This window comes from Podarcis cretensis (assembly GCF_951804945.1).
Source record: "Podarcis cretensis genome assembly, chromosome: 5".
Taxonomy (NCBI): Eukaryota; Metazoa; Chordata; class Lepidosauria; order Squamata; family Lacertidae; genus Podarcis; species Podarcis cretensis.
Window position 1 is genome coordinate 72,393,951 of NC_137174.1, and position 20,635 is coordinate 72,414,585.

Consider the following 20,635-nt stretch of genomic DNA (forward strand, 5'->3'; position numbering starts at 1 on the left):
GCTTCCAGGTGGGGAGATGTTGGCAACTATTGCGTCACATACCTTTCACTGGTTTTAAATGGTTTTGCATTTCTATTTTTTATTCTAAGCAAGGAAGTAATTCTATGGAAAAGTGTTCTATTATACATTCATAGCTTCCACATACATAATAAGTTTTCATCTGATGTCAATGAAAACAGACAACCTGTGCATACAGTGGGTGAGAGCTCCTCATGTGCCTTTGAGCATTCCAAAAAAAGACCACATTTTGTCACAAGTAAGTAGCTCTGTGGTTGAATTTCACAGCTCTCCATGGAAGGCTTACCCAAATAGGGGGCTACTCCACCAACCTCAATGTATGCTCAGCCAAATACATTGTTTCAAAACATTGTTACATATGCCACCCCAATCTCTGCTAAATGGCTACATGAGATTCCAGGGGTTCCAGATGCTTACCCAGGGTTGTGCTAACTAAACCTAGTGCAAGACGGCACATTTTTCTTGCTGCACAGCCTGCCACCATGACCTTGGCAACGTCTTGCCTAGTTGAGGGTTTCCATAGACTTGCTTCCAGCACCTTTTGCCATTCTTAACAACTTCTATCTCAGTTGAGGCCCTAGCATCTTCCCTTCGATATTCCAAATATTATCTAAATTCTACAATTTACTCAATTCTAACATTCACTAACTCTAGCAGTTATGGCTGCCAATTGGTCCCCGAAACCTGTAATAGTATCTATTTTCTGGCCAAACACTTGCATTGTAAAATGCTTTCCATGTAAGAATATGAAAGCAATATGTAGGTTGTTCATGTGCACTATTTCAGTGTAATACCTGTGTTTTAGAATTTCTGCTCAGGAAGCTCACTTGTGATGCATGTCATTAAGAAAGAAGATAAGCCCTGAATGGAAGCCAAGTTTTGGCTAAACAATTCCTCAGTGCTAGGTGTTAGTGAAATTGCCTTTCTCAGCAGGCCTTCTCAACCATGGCATCCCAATCAGGGAATGCTCTTCCCAGAGAATTCCATCTTTCCCCCCTTCTGGTGCCATGATAATGCATTTAAATTTTCCCAAACCTTTTGCACATAATTTTAGTCCTACTGATTGTTTTTTATCTGGCTTCTAAACTCTTGCTGCCTTTTAGTTCTTGTGTTCACTGTGATAATCTGGATTTGTATTGTTTATTTTCACACTAATGCAAACCATCCTGGGAATTAATTCACCTTAGTTAAACCATCCTGGTATAAACATATCTATAATAAATCAATTACAAACAGAAATGTTCATTAAAAGAACGTGAAATTTTGAAACTTGCAAAGACAGGCCACTGCGGTCCATAAAGAGAAACCCTTCCTAAGGCAATTTGTGCTAACAGTGGTGCTAATAGTAGTATCTGGTTGATACTTAGAGGATACCTGGAATATCCTTTGTTAAAACAGGGAGTTAGCCACAGAGACTGCACAGTCCACACTTGTACCACAATAGTCCATGTCGGCTGTCTAGACTGGCAGAACACAAGTGAAAGCTGAACATGTATTCTGCAGGGACAGAATGTGCTGATATCCTATATGAACCATATAGACATAAGGTATGAGTATGGAACTAAAAACACACTTGTCCCCTTTTACATTCCATATATCTGAATGTGTATGAATAATTAAGAGGCTCTTTCCTATGGAGCAGCATTCTGGATTTTCTACTCAGGTGCAGTGTGCTGCAGGAACCTAAATGATATTCACTGATATTTTACCCTGTGGGGAAAGATGTGCATAACATGTAGAACTGAGCAATATTAACAGGAGGCAACATCATACCTGCCTTGAGACTTTGCAGTGTACTAGTGCATCTGAAAACACTGTGCTGTGGTCATGGTAACTGGAAATAAAATGCTGAGAACTAAACAATCAAGACCATTCTTGTTTTATACCCTAATCAGAAATAATAAGAAATTCAGTTGAAGTGTTTTGGGGAATGGAAAGGGGAGCAGGAGGGTGGTCTCATTTCATTGTGCTCTTGCTCTTAAATCTTCTGCTCGAAAAAGCCAATTCTAGCCAATACCTAGTTTAAATTGGAGGTACATCTCTGAGCCCAAGTCACCATGATTCTTTTCAACCAAAGCAAAATAAATACGAAGAGATCTCTTGTATTCATTCATAATCTAATAAGTCACTCTTAATGTGGAAAAGCCTACTGGCAGGGTAAAGAAATCTCTAGCTGCCATAAAAAAAATTAACAAAAAAATACACCTTAAAGACTAAAAGGAATCATTTGCAACAATTGGTTGTGAGGAACTATGGGAAGGTGCTAGGAAATCACTTTGCTCTATAATATGGCTGTGTCTATACCACTGAGGCAGAAGTTTTGAAGGAAGATGACAGAAACACTATAGAATTCAAAACAAATTATAGTCACAATAAAATGATGCTGTTTGCAGCAACTAGAACAAAATGCAGAAAGAAATCCTGTCAGATAGCAAAATGCCCTTTTCTCTATTGCATACAGCCTTTCCTAGTTTCAGCTGCAGAGAAGTGAAAATTGCACTCTGTTAGGTAACAGGCAGAATTTCAATTAGAGGGTTTCACAGAGTTTCAAGCATGTTAGCAAATGCTCTTTTCTCCTCTTCTCCCCCACTCTCTATCGCAAGTCAAGAAATCACAATAGTCCTAAAAACCCCTCTCAGCTGTCACTGTATGCAAAGAGTATACTGTACCATTATGATGAGAGTTCTGGGTCTGCTCATTTCATCATCACTATCCAGAGGCAGGATTTCATGTGACAATTCCTCTTGCCGTCTTCTACAAATATGTGCACAGTTCCTCTGTACCACTGAACGAAAGGCTTGAAGCAGAACAATGCTGGCAGCACAGCCCATAGCTGCATCCTGAAGCCTACAAAATAACTTCTATGTTTATGCTATGTTTGAAAAACAGTAGCTCCTTGTCCCTGAAAACAGCCTACAGTGCAGCTGCAGCCAGCCAGCTCGCTCCAATCATTTCCTTGAGCTGCAATCATCTGATCACAACCAAATAGCTTGGATGCAGATATAGGAAAGATTTGATCCACTGAAACAACATAACACACACAGAGAGAGATGACACACAGAGTATTAAGGTCCTTCTTTTTTTTTCTTTTTTTTGCAGTAACTGTTTCTGAAAACACAGAACAATTTTTTTTCTTTAGCAATAATCCTCCTCCTCCTCCTCCTGATCCCAGATTCAGAGAGCTGAAAAGTATAAACCAGCTGTTTATTAAAAAAAAAAATCTGGCAAGACTCATTTAAATGCCTGTTAACAATCACAGAGAGGAAAATCAGCAATGACAACCATAAGGAGGATTAAACAGTGATGACTAAAAATGAAATACTTTGTTGTATTGCTTTATTAAGGATGAAAAATAAAATCCAGCTTCTGCTTCATTGAGGCACATAGGCTGGTACCTTTGGATGAAAGTGTTTCATTTTCTCAAATGAAATTAACATGTCAAAGTATTAAAACATGATGGGGCGGATAATAACAATAAATGGGTTGCACAGCTCATGCCCGAACATCAATGGCTTCATGAAAAACACCACTGTTTAGCTATGAAATGCTTTTCAAGACTAGTTTTTTTGTGAGTGATCCCACACAAACACTTCTGCAGACTGTGGCATTTTTTTTATACTGGCAGAGGCAGTTTGTGTGTGGCAAATCTTTCTAGGAGGGCTCACTTCCAAGGAATTAAGCACAGATTATCTCTCCACCCACCCACCAGCCACCACCACCCCTCAAAAGAAAAAGAAAAAAGCAAGGTAACCAACTGGGAAGCATTAGTAAATGTTTTATTGCTAATAATTAATGCAGAGAAAGAAACAGGGTTTGAGCAGTTAACAACTTAGTATTCTAACTGCTGGCAGAGAAGTAATTGAGAAAGCTGCTAAAAAGAGGTGCTTAGAAACCACATGACCCCGTTTGGATAAATATCAAGATCTTAATGGTACAGTTGTGTGAGGTAAGAGTACTTCAGGGAAAGTTGGCACTAAGCCTCGTTTCTCACAAATGAAGAGAGCTGCGAGTGTTGCAAGGAAGATGTTTTCAGAAGGAACAGCATTCTTGTTTCTATACTTATTATCTGCAGTCACATCTGTCTTCACTTTTAAAACATTGTTTCTGTCTACACACATGCGTGTGCACACACACACACACATGGCCCTACTGCTTTTGTAGGCAGTGGGAGCCTTGCCATTCACTTTCATGGGGACTTGAGTAAGCCTGTAATTCCTGTTGATGTAATCTTTGGAACGGCTGTTTCATAGAATGGATTGTTTAAAAAGAGAATGGGGCTGCTAACACTGTTCTCCGGAACCATTTTACACAGGGGTTGATTAGGATTTAATTGCTCAGTAATCTGTCACAATATGGCAGCATTTAAATGAAAATATTTACCAGGGCCATTAAATGGCTCGCTTTTTAAAAAAATGCCTCCTGCCCACTGCCAAATGTTTCTCTTTGCTTGTATCAAGAGCGAACTGACTGCAGTACTTTGATCTATTCTCTCTCGCTCTGTCATGTATGCATATATGAGAGGCAAACAGGCATAGTAAACAGCATTTGCATCTATCCGCCTTGAGTTTTGTTAGCATCCTTCCAGGAAATGCTTTGCTTTCCCCCCCAAGTCATCTCACTAGAAAACTCCTTCTCTTGAATCATGATATGGTGCATAGGAAAGTTACACGTTAGAAAAGTCCAAGGCATACTTTTTTGTGCTTAGCAGTTTCATTTCTTCAAATTCACTTGCAGCAACACAGTGCTGTCATTCCTGCTTCAAAATGGGCTGCCTCTCTGACTCTTGCCTGCACCATTTGTCTTTTCATTACTTCACTTCTGCACATTAGGAAGAAGCTGACCCTTTTGGGAGATAAGAGACTAAAATACTTATCATTGCTGGTCTTAATAGCACCAGTCTGGGTTTGACTAACTTCCATTATGGTGTATGTAGTTTGCTCTTCTAGTGTCTGCTGCATGGCCTTGGGCAATATTAATGTCCCTGGCATGACAGGCTGCTGCTGTTATTTTACTCATATCATACTGGAGTGCTTGGAGTTTGGTTTCTATGGCAACAAGGCCCAATTTCACCATGCAACTGGATGCCATACAATTGTTTTCCAAATCCCTTTAAAAAAACTAGTGGAGGAAAATTCCCACAGAACTGAACAGTCCTGGATCAGGTCCATTCTCTTTAAATGCTTTAATAAGGAGACAGAGAAGAATTGCTCAACATACGGCTAGGAAGCAGCTGTGGCTTATAATCGCTATAAAGAAGTATAAAGAGAACAAAGCCTACCCCAAGGGAACAAGACAAACTCTTTGTAATTCATAGAACTGTAGAATTGTAGAGTTGGAACGGATCCTGAGCATCATACTTCAACCTACTGCAATGCAGGAATCTCAACTATAGCATCCATGCTATAGCATCCAGATGGCCATCCAACCTCTGCTTAAAAACCTCCAAGGAAGATTGGAGATCTTCCTGAGGGAGTCCATTCCACTGTTTGAACAGCTCTTACTATCAAAAAGTTATTCCTTAAGTTTAGTTGGAATCTCATTTCTTGTAAATTTAAGCCATTGGTTTGGGCTGCTCACCCTGGAACAGGAGAAAACAAACTTGCTCAATTTTCCATGAGACACCCCTTCAGGTATTTGAAGATGACTATCATAGCTCCCCTCAGTCTCCTCTTATCTGGACTAAACATATCCAACTCCCTCAACCATTCCTCATAAGGTTTGGACTCCTGACCCTTTATCATCTTGGTCACCCTGCTGTGTGGATGAAAAGCCAGAGGAGTTTTGTGCTTCAAACTAAGGCAACTGTAGGCCAAATGGGTTGCAGAAAAGGAAAGCAGCAACTGCACTTATTTACTGTTAACCAGCCATTTATTTACTGGGTATCTTACGAAATTATCTTTATACAGACAGCAATGTATAAACTAGATTTGAAGATCTGGAAGGGCCCAGATAATAATCTACTGAAGACTTCTTCAACCTGGTGTCATCCAGGTAGTCCAAATTGGACTACAATTCTTTTCATCTCTGGCCAGCATGGCCAATGCTCAGGGATGCTGGCCACAGTAGTCCAAAACATCTGGAACGAACTAGGTTACTACCCAAAGGTAGGATGATCCTTTCACCCAGATCCATCTAGGCACATGCTGTTTGGACTATTGTGTTCTGGGGCATCACACTTTAAGAAGGAAGGAGGCAACCTGGAAGGGATGCAGAGGAATGCAAAATGGTGATCAGCACTGTGGCAAGCAAGTCATATGTCAAAAAGTTGAAGGTTTGGGCATGTTCAGTTTGATAAAAAGAAGATTGGGGAAAACAGAATCATAGAACAGTAGCATTGGAAGGGACCATGAGGATCATCTAGTTCAACTTCTTGCAATGAAGAAATCCTTCACCTGTTGTGGGGCTCGAACCCACAACCCTGAAATTAAGACCGCCTCCATGCCAGAAGAAGTGTTCTGGATTGAACAGAGGAAGGCAACCCGTCAGCACAGCAAATCAACCGTTTGGCTTGAACTACCAAACTTTCTTCCTTCCAAAACTGTCACCCTCTCTAGCTGATTCCATGGGAAAGGCCCATATAATAAGGCCTGCAATCTTGTTTCAAAGTTAGATCTCTTCAACTTCTCTTGCTTTAGGTCAGATTCTGTTCATATCCTTTCTGACCATTGACAGAATTTATTTTTGTAAGATTGCACATTTTATCTTTCAGTATAGCTTTTTTGATTGGAATTACTTAGGCACGGATCACACAAGTGATGAAAGGCAAGATATAAATTGAAATAATTAGTCAATCAGTCAGTTGGCAGTATGGCCAAAGTCTTTATGCTTAAGTCGTATGAGCTCCATTCATCTGTAAAGCAATACGTCTAAATTGCTATATTAAATCACCAAGGAAAAACACCTATTAAAATCACCTTGATTCAAATCAGTTACTCATACATTCATTCTATCTCATTGTTCTCAATGCCACAACTAACATTTTTACATTTGCTCGATTGCATCTTATTTATTTACCGTATTTATCTATCACATTTATATTTCACCATTGCCCCCTCCTCATCTAGTGTTCACATCAACCTTGCCTAGTAGGTTAGGCTGAGAAGTATGGACTGACCCCAGGTCACCCAGTGAGCTTCATGGCTGAGTGGGTATTTGAACCCTGGTCCCCCAGGTCCTAGACCAATACTCTCCCAACCACTGCACCACAATGGCTCTCACGTATTCTTATGTGTTGAGGACTCTTAAGAACTAGAGGCCAAGACAGGTGATTTGCAGTTCTGAGAATGAGATCTGTAGCACTCTGAATGTGCTTTGAGAGCACTTTTAAAATATATGATATTCATTGCTATATGTTGCAGCTAGCTACTCCTGCTATGTTACAGACACATGCAAATGAAAGAAAACTCAAAGCACATTCACAGCCCGGGGGGAAAGGATAAGAACCACCATTATCATTGTGAGAAATGGTCCATCTAGTGCAATAAAGTGACACAAAATAGAAGCTGGATCAGATGAGACAAAAGGAACTATTCAAGAAGCAGAGCACTTACGGAATGAGCAAACAGAAGTGGTAGTTAACTAGGAATATCTAGCAGTCAGTGATGAATACATAAATTGGAACAGGACCAATTACAGATTCCCGCGGCACCCCGCTTACTCTCTGCAACGAAAAAGCAAACTCAAGTATGATAAACACAAAGTAATTTAAAATGTGCACACTGAAAGAACAACTTTTTCAGTATTGAAGTGAAAATGTGTCGCAGCACAGGAACCAACCGACAATACACTGTTCAAAAGAAATGGATCAAGAGAGAAATCAATATAAAGATAATTCTGAATCCCTCGAACTGTCTTATTACAAATGGTGGGCAGATATAGTTGCTGTTGATGAGGGTGAATGTGTTGCTGTTGTTGCTGTTGTTGTTGTTGTGCATAGACACTCCGTTATTTAGAAAGGGGAGCAGCATCCATTTGAAAAATAAAACCTCTTGCATCAGACAGACAGAGAATCACAATATCTCTCAGTTAAAGAGTGACATGATTTCTTCAAAATACTACTGTTAGCAAACAGACAAATGAGGAACTGCAGGAAATTAGTAAGCATATGGCACCCTCTAGGGAGTAACACTCGAAAGGCAGCTAGATCACCCTGAAATATTTTAAGTAAGTAGCTTCCCAGATTGCAACTATGCCTACTGAATTTTCTTTAGCATTTAAAAAACTAGGAATTTTTAATTCCAGATGACCACTTAATCCAAGCTAAATGAGAGAAGGGCAAGGGAGCAGGCATTTGGACTTAGTCCTGCCTTGAACAACGGATCATCACTATTACAGGCAGATAGCCCAGGCAGAAGCAAAGCTCCGTGTGGCATTCGCACAGAGCCCCCCGGTTGTCCCACGGACTATTGACCCTGCACCACCACGGCTTATCTCTTCCACTGCCACCAACAAGGTTTCCTTGGTAATATATTCAGACTCAGTCAGGCTGTAACGTATTAACAAAGCTTCCAGTTTATTGTGAATGCAAACAAGTTTTAAATACAGTGAACACTCAGGTTGCGAACGTGATCCATGCGGGAGGACGTTCGCAACCCGCAGTGTTCACAACCCACAGCACCGCGTCTGTACACACGCGGGTGGCGATTCGGTGCTTCTGTGCATGCGTAAAGCACGAGCGCCAAAACCTGGAAGTTATCCATTCTGGTACTTCCGGGTTCGGCGCGGTGCACAACCTGAAAACGCACAACCTGAAGCGTCTACAACCCAAGGTATGGCTGTACTTTGAAACACTAATCCGATTCACTCTCTCTGTCTCCCCTCTGTGACTAACTCACTCTGACTCCTATGCCTCCCACCCACAAGAAACCAACCGAACTAACTGCCAAACCCCCTGTGTTGAGCCTTAAACACAGTTAGGCTCCGCCCCTGGGCTTTCTTATTGGTCAGCCTATCAACCCTTTCTCTCTTTCCCCCAGTACAACATCTCCATAATGAGTCCATAATGAGCCACACTCCACATCAGTGCTCTCCAGATATTGGGAAGTACCCCACACACCCCAATCAGTCATTTCCTCAACTGCTAGGGAATAGTTGCATAAAGCATGAGTTTGCACATCTGCAGCCATTGTGATGCATTGTTTGTCACTGTCCTTTCCCCCTCTCTCTTCCACGTTTGCTTCTGATGTGGTTGCTGAGAATATTTATTTATTATTTAAAGGCAGAATGCTTAGAGAATATTTATTATAGAAAGTAAAACATTAAGCAAGCAACATCAACAAGAACCATTCTTTGGTTCAACTAAACCAGCCAGTTGAGGGAGGGGGTCCCCCACTCATTTGCCCTCTGGCACAGAGCAACTTCCTTTCTTATACTAAAGACCTGTACATATGGGCATTGCGACCCTTGCCCGGCTAATTCAGCAATGGAATCCCCCAAACTCACAACAGTATGCTTTCACCTTCATAAGTCAATAGTTCTTCCTCATAGTGGCAAGTGAGTCACAGCATTTGCAAACAGTGAAAACATCACATGGCAAGCACATTTCTGAGAAAGTTTAACATGCCACCTCAAAGCAGCAGCAACTTCCTGTCAAGCTATCTAAAGTCACTCGGTCACCTAGCAGGAAACCCTAAACTTTGCTGTTCTCAGGCATCATTGCCATGCTTTGTTTTGAGCTGGCTTTGTTTTTGTATCTTGCTTTAGCATGCGTAGTTTCTCTTGTCCCTGCAAAGGCTTTCAAAGCAACCATACTTCATCAGAAAGCTGAGACTGGGATAGGATTCATATGAGAGTGTGCCATTCAGCTAAGGTTTACTCAGAGCAGAGCCATTGAAATTAAAGGACATGATTAAGTTAGATCCATTAATTTGAATGGGTTTACTCTGGATAGCATCTTTATGTATTTAAGATTAATGGGTAGGGGGAAAGTATATGCAAGAAAAATCCAACTGATTTCAATTATATTAATTCACTAAGACCTAAAAGATCATAGTGCTTAAGTGTGAGAGGAGGCAAGTGCCTTTTTCAAATCTGGCCTCAGGCATAAATATCACCACTAGGTGATAATAATACTACCGGTATACTATCATGTGGGATTGTGGTAATTAATACTAAGGTAATAAATATAATACTTGAAATGCACAGCATATGCAGAGTATGAATTAATCTGTGAAAAGTTGTCTCAGTTGACTATGTAAAATAAATAAATGGCCACGTAACACAACTGGGGAGTCAGCTTGTGTCTCTGATAACTTTTAAATAAATGTGCCTGTCAAACAAATAGAGAACTTAATTAGCTGGAATTTAATAGAACTTGCTCTGTAATCCTAAACATGTTTACTCAGAAGTAAATCACATTCAGTTTAATTATCAGAAGTCTCTATAGCTGAACTAAATTCAAATTAGGGATTGATGGTTCAGTTTGTTCATGGCCCATGTCAGTGCCACATAAATTACATACATCTATTCTCTCTCTAAGGACGCGGGTGGCGCTGTGGGTAAAAGCCTCAGCGCCTAGGGCTTGCCGATCTAAAGGTTGGCGGTTCGAATCCCCGCGGCGGGGTGCGCTCCCGCTGCTCGGTCCCAGCGCCTGCCAACCTAGCAGTTCGAAAGCACCCCCGGGTGCAATTAGATAAATAGGGACCGCTTACTGGCGGGTAGGTAAACGGCGTTTCCATGTGCTGTGCTGGCTCGCCAGATGCAGCTTTGTCACGCTGGCCACGTGACCCGGAAGTGTCTCCGGACAGCGCTGGCCCCCGGCCTCTTGAGTGAGATGGGCGCACCAACCCCAGAGTCTGTCAAGACTGGCCCGTACGGGCAGGGGTACCTTTACCTTTACCTATTCTCTCTCTCCCCCACATTAATATGTGATTCTGCCCCCCCCCCAAAAAAAAACCTGCTTGAAATTTTGTATTTAAGTACATATTTTTGATCCTATTTTCTCACAAAATACAAATTTCTAAATGCAATTTATGCTACATGTTGATATATATATGCATTTTTGCTATGCTTTTTAAGGTGAGAACTGCACCATAAAATTCAGAGAAGAGAAAAATCTGCAAGATAAGCTGTGGTCTTATCCACAGATTAATAAGGAAGGGCAGATCAAGCCAATTCAAATCAGAATTCACTAAGAATGGGTTCTTCAAGCACCCCTAATAACTGGGTGAGGTTTGCAGATTACCTCTTGGGCTTTTAGCCACCTTCTTAAATACACCATTTACATTTCTGAAGATAGAACCATTTAAAATTAAACACTATCATTCTAAAAGGACTGGTTTCTTATTTCACAGTGAATAAACACAATTTGACACTGTGACACAAATCACATCAAAAATGTGCCATACACATTGAGAGACATGGGGTTTTTTTCTCACTAGATGAAATGTAGGTTAAGCAGCAGAAACGCAGACAAGACAAGGTTTGACAAAAGGCAATAGTTCACTTAAGGAGGTCGAGTGAGTAGAGAATGTGCTGTTTAAGGGAACAGAACATCAACACATGAGCTTTAAGTAGAGATGAAAGACTGGTAATTATAGGCAGAAACAAGGAAAAATTAAAAAGACACACACACCTCAAAAAGGAGGTGTAAATACAAATGCCATTGTATTATTGGAAGAAACTACTTCAGATTCAGAGTTCTGGTCTAAATTCCAGCCATAAATATCTTATTTCCAAATAGTTTTAATTGAATGTGATTTACCTACATCTAGGCCAACATCCTGTTCTTGCAGTGGCGAACCAGTTGCCTATGGAAAACCCATAAGCAGAATGTAACACCACTTTCCTCAGTTGTGATTCCCAACAACTGGTATCCACAATGGACCGGTGATTCTCATTTAAGCATAATATGCATTGCCGTCTGACATGCTCTCCACAGAAGGACTAGATCACTTTCAGGTTCTAACTCTTTGATTAAATATTATTTGCTGCACATTCTTGAAGCACAAAAATGTTGTGGCTGTGATCTTTTCAGAATAATCTCTTTCACACCTGCTTTTCTAATACCTAGAAATTATTATTTTTGAATCTAGTCTTCTTTCCCATTTGCTTGTATACCCCAGTATTTTGACATTATTTTGGGGTGAGCTTATGTATGCTTTGCCTACTTTGTGTATTTTTGTATGATTACATTTTTAAAAACAGTTATTGCTAAAAAAAACTACTTAAGTAGCCAGTGGATGGAAAATGGATACGTCCTATTGCATATTTAGGGGAAACAGGAACAAACCCCTCAGCAAATTAGGGTACTTTGCTAGCTGTTGACAGTTTCTACTTCAGAGTCTCAGTTTTACATCTGACAGTTTTGCTGTACCAGTTTTCAGAGTGAGAGCTAGTAGAGGTGGGTGTGAGGAGTTATATCATAAATAAGGCAGTTCCATCTTATACATTCCATCCAGCCCAAGTTTCATATCTGTCAACTCCACATGGCATGATGGTGTCACTAGTTAGTGCAAAGATAACCATTTCATGAAAAATGGATGAAGTGCTTACAGTTCCGTTATGCTGATCAACAGCAAGAGACAGGACCAATAATTTCAGAGAACAGAGTGGAAGAATGTGTTCTTCTTGCCCTACAGACCCTCCCAGGAGTTAAGATGGGGGGGCCATCTTGGTAGTACCACTGCCCTTGCAAGTTTGGGAAGTGGTGGTTTAGGAAGGAGCACTCTCTGTGGCAGCGCCTAAGCTGCGCAATTCCTTCCCTACAGAGGTGCAGCTGCTGAAGACATATCTCTTGACAGCTGCATTGCAAGAAGTTGAACTAGATAATCCTCAGGGTCCCTTCCAGCTCTAGGATTCTTTACCCTGGCCTTTGACACTTCACTCACTCTCACACACCAGGACCCAACCTATTCTCCTGACTGTAGATTGAATTAACGGGGCTCCGCTCAAGTGCAAGTTCAATTGTTGAGAAAATCATCACCATCCCTACATACCAACTGGCATGCATAAAAGCAAAATGCCGTTAAATTTCACCTTCACAGATGATAGACATTCTGCGTTTATGAAACTGAACCCACCAGAACAAGGGTGGGTGGAAACAGAAATCCGTCCAGACCCTTGAAGTAGGTGCCAGAACACAAAGTAACAATAAGAGCGTATGCCGAGAGAGGAAATTATAAGCCATCCTTTTCATAGCTTCTTTTTTCACTCCATATTTGATCATGAGTTTACTCATGACTGATTTGCTTGTGTTAGCTTAGACTTTTTTGTTTAGCAAAAGGGTGATAATGTTTAATTTAGCCATCTGATTGTCATGCTTCTTCTGCAAAGGTGGATAGCATAAGACTTACACTCGCTTTTGAAGTCCCACTGCATTTGCATTGTTTATCTGACTGTTGCATGCAGAAGATAAACTTATTTCAGATCATTGGTATCTGTATTCATTTGGATATCCACCAGTGCAAATAACAATTCATGCCCTTCATACAATTATCAATTATGTCAATGGCTTTTAAAAGTTAAATAGCAGGTACAGAGGCCCCAATCTGGGGAGCAGGGGCTTTCATCCTTTGCCACCTGCTGTGGGTCCGATCCTGATAAAATGGTCCCCCCCCCCCAATCCGACCCATTCTCGGCAGAATGAGACGTTATACTACAAATGGCTACTGCTGGAAATAATCAAGGGAAAGCAGGCATTGGGAAGGTTTCAATTAAAAAAACAGAGAAATTAATGTACTCGGGGTAATTAAAAAATGACTCAACCTGACATTTCAAATTTACAGTTAGTATGTACTTTTTAGATTTCAGATAAGGTCTTTTCAAACCTTTGGTTAACCTATTTTCATACCAAATAGGTTAACCAAAGGTTTTGACTACCCTTTTGTATGTGCTTTTTCATAAAATTCATATCCTTTCATTTTTCTTCTCCTAAATTAAGTATGGAAGAATTCCATGGGAGAGTGGAGGTTCTTTGTATTTATAACTAGCAGTATAGGGGGGCCACTAGGTGGCGCATCGGAAGATGGCTGACAATAACATCTCTCCGACCCACACGAGGTAATTTGGAGGCTATGATGGGGGTAATTAGCCTCCTTAACCCCCCCAGGATTATGGGGGGGGGGCGGCCCTTGCCTGCTGTGCCCTATACCACCCCCGAATTTGTGGGGGTGGGGGCACTAGGCACAAAGCCCTCCTGTGGGATTTTCGGCACTCCTCGACGCCGTCCCCGATTTGCGCCGCTGGTTGCAATGATCTTTAAAAGAAATAATTTGGACATGATTAATTGCACATACATCAAGGAAAAAGGGGAGTAAATACTGCTGACAGAAGAGATCTCTGATAACAAGACAACAATAAAATACGAGAAGAACGTCAAGATACGGTAATGACTGAGGGGGGAGGGGGGGAAAAACCTGCCTCTACCTTTTTATGTGATTTAACAAGAATCCCCCTCCCCTAATGAGTCAGAAATTAAGGACTTAAGCTGTGGATTTAAGGCTGTGTGGAGATAAACTTTCGATCCAAAGCAATGTTTCAAGATGAAGCTGGAAAGCTAAGAGTTTTGGAGTGACGCAGTCAGGAAAAAATGCCGTTCGCCATTTTGTGAGGCATTGTGGGAGCTCTTGGGTCTGGGAGGAGAAAGAGAGAAATAGAGTTGTTTACATATCGTGAATCAACTCCTCGGTGGGACTTAAGAGCGACAAATGCCAAAATTTACGATGGATAAAGTGATGTTATCTACGAAGGAGATATATGGAAACCATCTGGACTTAGTGGAGGAACGGGAAATCCACACAGGATTATTACACTTGCTATCGGCTTAAGGAGACTAACAGAAGAGATCGTAAAGGAAAAAGAGAAATTATACGAACAAGATATGATGTGGCAACACCAAGATAAGACTGGATAGAATTATGAACTTTGTTTGGACTGATTGGGACTGATTTGGACATTAACGCAGTAATAAGAAGATGATCTGAATTCCCCATTGGATCTTGAAGTATGGGTTCCCCCAACAAAATTTAAAAATTTGGCTTTGTAATTCGGAATTTATATGATGTGATTTAATTTGATGTGATTGGCCAGTTAATAAAAATTATTTAAATATATATATATATATAACTAGCAGTATAGGTTCAGAGAGAAACCCACTTGAAGGGGAAATTACTTTCAAGAAACATTTAAACCAGGGGTACCTAACCTGTCACCCTCCAGATGTTGCCAGATTACAACACCCACCATTCCTGGTCATTGGTCATGATGGCTAAGGCTGATAGCAGTTGGAGTTCAACAACATATAGTGGGCTACAGGCAAGCCATCCCTGTAACAGACCTACACTGGTAATAATGTAAACCTAAGCAGGCAGAGCAAAAAATAAAACCAGAAAAAAACATTCCTTTGTTGATCAATTTAATTTTCCTTCCTTCACATCCATGCTGATATCAGTTGTCTCCAGTTAGAAAAGAGGTGTTTTTCTCCTGCTGGTGCTTGTAACCTAGCTGCATTCATTAAACACCATTATATCTGCATCATTTAATTTAGGTCAACATGTCAAAGCGATGCAAGTTCATATTTGCTCCCAGTCAGTCTATCTTACCCTCAATAACAAAAGAAAGCTAAACAAGCTGTATTTGGACTCAGCAATAGAAATAACCATGTACTTTATATTCCATGACGTTACAGCACAAAGAGCACATGCACCATATATGGCATATAATTTTGTTTCTACCTGTGCGCAGTTGCTGTTTCCAAAGATAAATGTGAATGTTAGCCATCAATTTTGTACTTAAGAGTGACAGCAATGTGTTTAAGAAATGAGGGTTTTGAACAATCCTAAGCCAGTATGCATCAAGTCAAACACACCTGTTAACTAACCAATAGGACACTAACTTTCAGCTTGATTTGTGACTACTTGACACTAGCCTTCCATGGCTACCAGCCTTCCCTATTTTTATTTATATGTTTTCTAATAAACCGCTATGCCGCACATCATCATAAGGGTGGTTTATACATATAAATCTTATTGCTGAAATTATAAAACACAATGTAACAAATTAAGGCCAGTATTGCAACACATACCAAGCAAACAGCAGAAAACAGTTCCCCATTACAAATGGACGACTTATCAACTGCTTTGAAATACTGTATTGGCCTGAATATAATCCTCACTTTCTCCCCAAATTCCAACCGTGAAAAGTTAAAGTGCGGCTCAAATTCGTGACCTTACAAAAATTGGCTTTTACAATATCACTGCTGAAATAGACATATGGTAAAACGGAACAGGTGTGAGAGTGAATTTTAAAGGAGCAGCTTATGTTTGGGTATTGTCTTTCTCTCTCTCCCCCCCCCCCCCGAATTTTAAAGGTGCGGCTTATATTCGGGCCAATACGGTACCTCAGTGAAGAGATGTTTTCAGCTGCCATCAAAACTCATGCCAGCCGCATTTCTGATAGGAGGGTATTCCATAGCTGGCACCTCAGAAAAGGTCCTATAGCAAACCACCACCCAATGTACCACAGGTACTAGCCAGAGCTTCAGAAGACCTTTTCTTGCAGATCTTCGGTCCCGGATAGATAGGTGTAGGATGTGTTATAGAAGAGGGGTAGTCCATGTGGGTCCCTTCAGATGTTGCTGGACTACAGTTCTCATCATTCCCGATCATTGGCCATGCTGACCACAGCTAGTGAAGGTTGTGGTTGATTGCCTGAGCACTACACTGGCTAACCCAGTTATAGGTATACAGTATACTATACCTATATAGGTTAATTTTGATATGCTACTGGTTTCCTTCCCACTCCCTCTTTTCTTATCGTTATAAAGGGGGGGGGGGCAAATTGGCAGCAAAGACTGGGAAAATTGTCCATCTTATGCTATGGTTGCACGTCTGCAGTGGGCATACATAGAGCTGTTATCTTTTTATGAAAACACTGCACATTGTGATATTGAAATGTATACATCTCCAGTCCTGAGGTAAAACAGGAAAGAGTCACCCCACTATCCCTGCTGAAGGCACCCTTACCTTGGATTGTGCAGCAGTGCCCACAAAGTGACACAGAGCTCTTGCAATATCTCACAGAATTTTCGCTTCTCTGCCATCAGAGGAGGCAGCAGGGTGGGCAGGGCACCTGTGGGGGCACTGCCTCTTGGGCTTCTGCTGCCCAAGGTGGCTGCCTCAGTCTTCCTCACAGGTGGGCCAACCCTGACTATTTCAGACTGCAGTTGGGGATTTGCATGATTCAATAAATCAAATGTTTATTACAGTCCATCAACCATCAACGAAGTTCAAAATACAAGAAATACAAAATCACATCATCAGAAGAACCAATTAAGAATTACTGAAGGTGACAAGGTAGAAACTAAAAATCATAACAGATCTGAGATATATTACAATGTTCAGATATATTGCCACCTGTAGCAAATTTATTAGTCCTTATTTTGTAAGACTGACTCAGCTCAATTGATCTTTCGTGATAATCAGTCCATTTCCTCCCCTGCAACTGCAAGCTTGAAATAAGCCAGTTGCTTATTTCAGCTCTTCCACTTCAAACTTGCTACTTTGTCACAGCAGGACAACAAATTTTGTAAAGCTAAAGCTAATTTGCTGTTTGTTTTTTTTGAAGTTTACAAACCTCTTGAAATGCTTGCTATTCAACATGATTCATAGAGCAAATGATTTCTTTTTTCTTTCTTTCTTTGTTACTTTAAAACTTTGTCCCTTCTTTAAAAATTACAACAGCTTATAGCAGCGCACCTAAATTAAGGGGTGTGTGTGTTAACTTGGAATCTTCAAGAATACAAGGGTCAGTTTGTTAGTCATCTACCCACCTGTCCAAGCTTGGATGCAGCTTTCTTTGATTCTTTCCTCCTTTTCCATTTCATTTTTGTTCTCTCTTTTTCTGCTACTTCTTTTCTCCTTTCTCCCATCTCCGTTATGCTTTATTCCTTTGGCTGGACTTTCTTGCTCTTTTTCTACCTCCTCCTCTTTCGAGGAACAAATTCATCTCTGGTGTCAAGCTAGCTGGACAGAGCTGCAAGAATAAACTGCCCCTTTGTCTTGGTCTCTCCTAGAGGGCGAGTCCAGCAGCCAGGGAATTTGCAAGCAACACATTCTTGCCTCTGCCCTTTTCTGGTTGCCTCCTAATCCACCGTTCCAGTAGCTATGAGATATATCTATATGTTGGTAGCTGAGCCTATTGAATGATAACACAAATGTTAAGAAGTGAGCCTATTCACAACATTTCTCTAGGGACAGAAATTATCTTACAGTAAGTAAGATCAGTTTAACAAGATGAGATTTACCGCAGACTAAATATTCTGCAGCATTTTTGGAAGTTTTTGTTCAGATTATCCTGTAGAGTATTACCAGTTTCTTTTCTCTCTAAAACCCATCTGCATTATTTAAAGTGACGGCTAACAGATGGCTCCTCTATTGCTCCATGGGGTTACCTTTTCAAAACCCATCTCTTCCATGAAGCCTTTGGCACAGCACACTAGTTCCCATGCCCAGTAGAACACAGCCTGCAACTAAGGCTAAGGATGTGTGACTGAAACTAATGTATATTGCTTCCCTGTTTAGCCCTGCCTCTACTTCCCTTCCCTTCCCTTTCTCTATTTCCCCCATGTTGAATTTTAGATTGAAAAGCCATTGGCCAGTAGCCTGTTCTCTTGTATCCTGTAAAGTGCCATGTACAGTGATGGAACCATGTAGGTAACAACAGCAAGAACAAACAACAACAACAACACTTGTAGGAACCTGATATAGCCAGATCCTACTTAACATACATGTATCATAACTGGCTGGATCCACAGACCTCCTATAGACAGATCAGGAGGAGAAAGTAGAGGAGAGAAAGTCACTAAAGTTGGCTGAGTAGCTCTTGCAAATCTGCTATCTGTTCACATTTTAATCCTGGCTCTTCAGGAGACACACTGTATATTCCAGTTCCACTAGAGAAGAATGCTTCTTGGATTTTCTGCCAATTCCCTACCACTTAACCTATCAGTTATAATATTCTGGGTCTATTCAAATCCAAAGCTCTGACTCTAAAGTGGGGTGAGCCATTCTGTACAAATAAAATAATAATTGCTCCCATTAAACAGCACGGAATGGAGGTTGCACACCATTTATTCAAGGGAATTTCACTAGAGATAACAGGACAACTACAGTGAAAGTGGACTGCAGCCATAAGCTTCAGACCATTTGGTCTTTCTCTGTCTCTCTCCCCCACACAAAAAATTTGTGTTAGAATATCGCTGAACCATTGTTTCTCCTAACCACATCCTGTGGCAATGCCGCAGTGTCTAATTACTCACAGAGTGAAATTAAACATGGGTTTCAACTTTCTTTGTCCATTTTGAAATTTCCTAGCAGATAGCTCAACATCAGCAGCTGTATTCATCAGGAAGAGAATGCAGAGGCTTACTGAAACAAATGCAGGGAGCAATCTACCAAGCACTGCTGCAGCACAATCTTCACTTCAGTGGAGCTTCTGTACCAAAATGAATGGTGAGTGAAGGCTACACAGAAATGGTGCTGGGTGAAATGAACTAAATACAAATGCCTGCTTTGTTTCCTGCTATGAAGAGAACAGATGGAAAGCACTGTGGCACCTTGGGAGTCTGACAGTGGCATCCTATGCTTTACACAGCAGCAAGTTCCACTGTGTTGAATGCAGCTTGCTCCATAGTAAGTGCATTCAGGATTGCAAGCTAAGGCTTCAGTCCTGTGCACACGTATATGGGAATATGACCCTTCGAATACAAGAGGACTTATTTCTGAGTAAACACACATGGATCACGCTTCACTCCCTACATTGATCAGGTGTACATGAGGCAGGTACTACATATGGCAAGCTGTGTCCACATCTTCCGCTGCAGTTCCGCATAATCAACTGCTGCAGGCAGATAGCGCAAATGTGCAGAGCACCAGCTACACAAATTCAGCTTCTAGCAGCCTCCATGACTATTCATTTTGTTTCTAGAAATGACCCTCCATAGTTTACCATGGCTTTAATAGGCCACAGTATTCAACATGCTTAGAATACATTCACTTATTGCAATGCAGTCTGTGGTCTGCTTTTAGCATTAACTTAAATGGTCTGGACAGAGATGTAGCAAGGTCAGGTGATACCGGGTGCGGAAATATTTTTGTTAACCCACCGTTGCAATTTTTGGGAAGTTCTTGAGCTTTTGGGGGGGAGGGTTGGCTGCAGATAGCGCAAATCAGACCTACAATCATATAACCATGTCAGTGCCACCCACTGGGGCTGTCAATAAATCATGCAGTCATACCTCAGGTTACAAATGCTTCAGGTTGCGTATTTTGGGGCTACGGACACGCCGAAACCCGGAAGTACAGGAACGGGTTACTTCTGGGTTTCGGTGGTCACGCATGTGCAAAAGCACTAAATCGCACTTTGTGCATGCACAGAAGCACTGGATCACAACCCTTGCATGCGCAGAAGCGCCACTGTGGGTTGTGAATGCTGCGGGTTGTGAACGTGCATCCTGCACAGGTCACGTTCACAACCCGAGTGTCCACTGTATGTAGCATTTGCAAGAAAGGCCACACAAACTTTTTTTTAAAAAGCTACTGTTGCCCAGTGATCCAGGCACAATTAACAATGAGGGTGGGTGAAAAGAAAAAGTTACATAGCATCCACTGAAAACTGCAGA

General features: G+C 41.2%; 1 protein-coding gene across 10 annotated transcripts in view; it reads right to left on the reverse strand.

The window, feature by feature from the left end:
- DOCK10 (dedicator of cytokinesis 10) overlaps nt 1-20,635 on the reverse strand; it is a 219,449-nt gene that overhangs the window by 163,886 nt on the left and 34,928 nt on the right. For 4 of the 10 annotated variants that reach the window (XM_079975818.1, XM_079975820.1, XM_079975817.1 and 1 more), the window contains exon 1: nt 2,688-2,973. The exons of 3 other annotated variants lie outside the window; for them this stretch is intronic. In XM_079975818.1, the coding sequence (XP_079831944.1) occupies nt 2,688-2,849 (162 nt within the window). In that variant the 5' untranslated portion in view covers nt 2,850-2,973. Of the gene's footprint in view, nt 1-2,687; nt 2,974-17,785; nt 17,986-20,635 lie in introns of those variants that run through there. 3 more of the 10 variants (XM_079975814.1, XM_079975825.1, XM_079975819.1) reach the window with 2 other exon arrangements.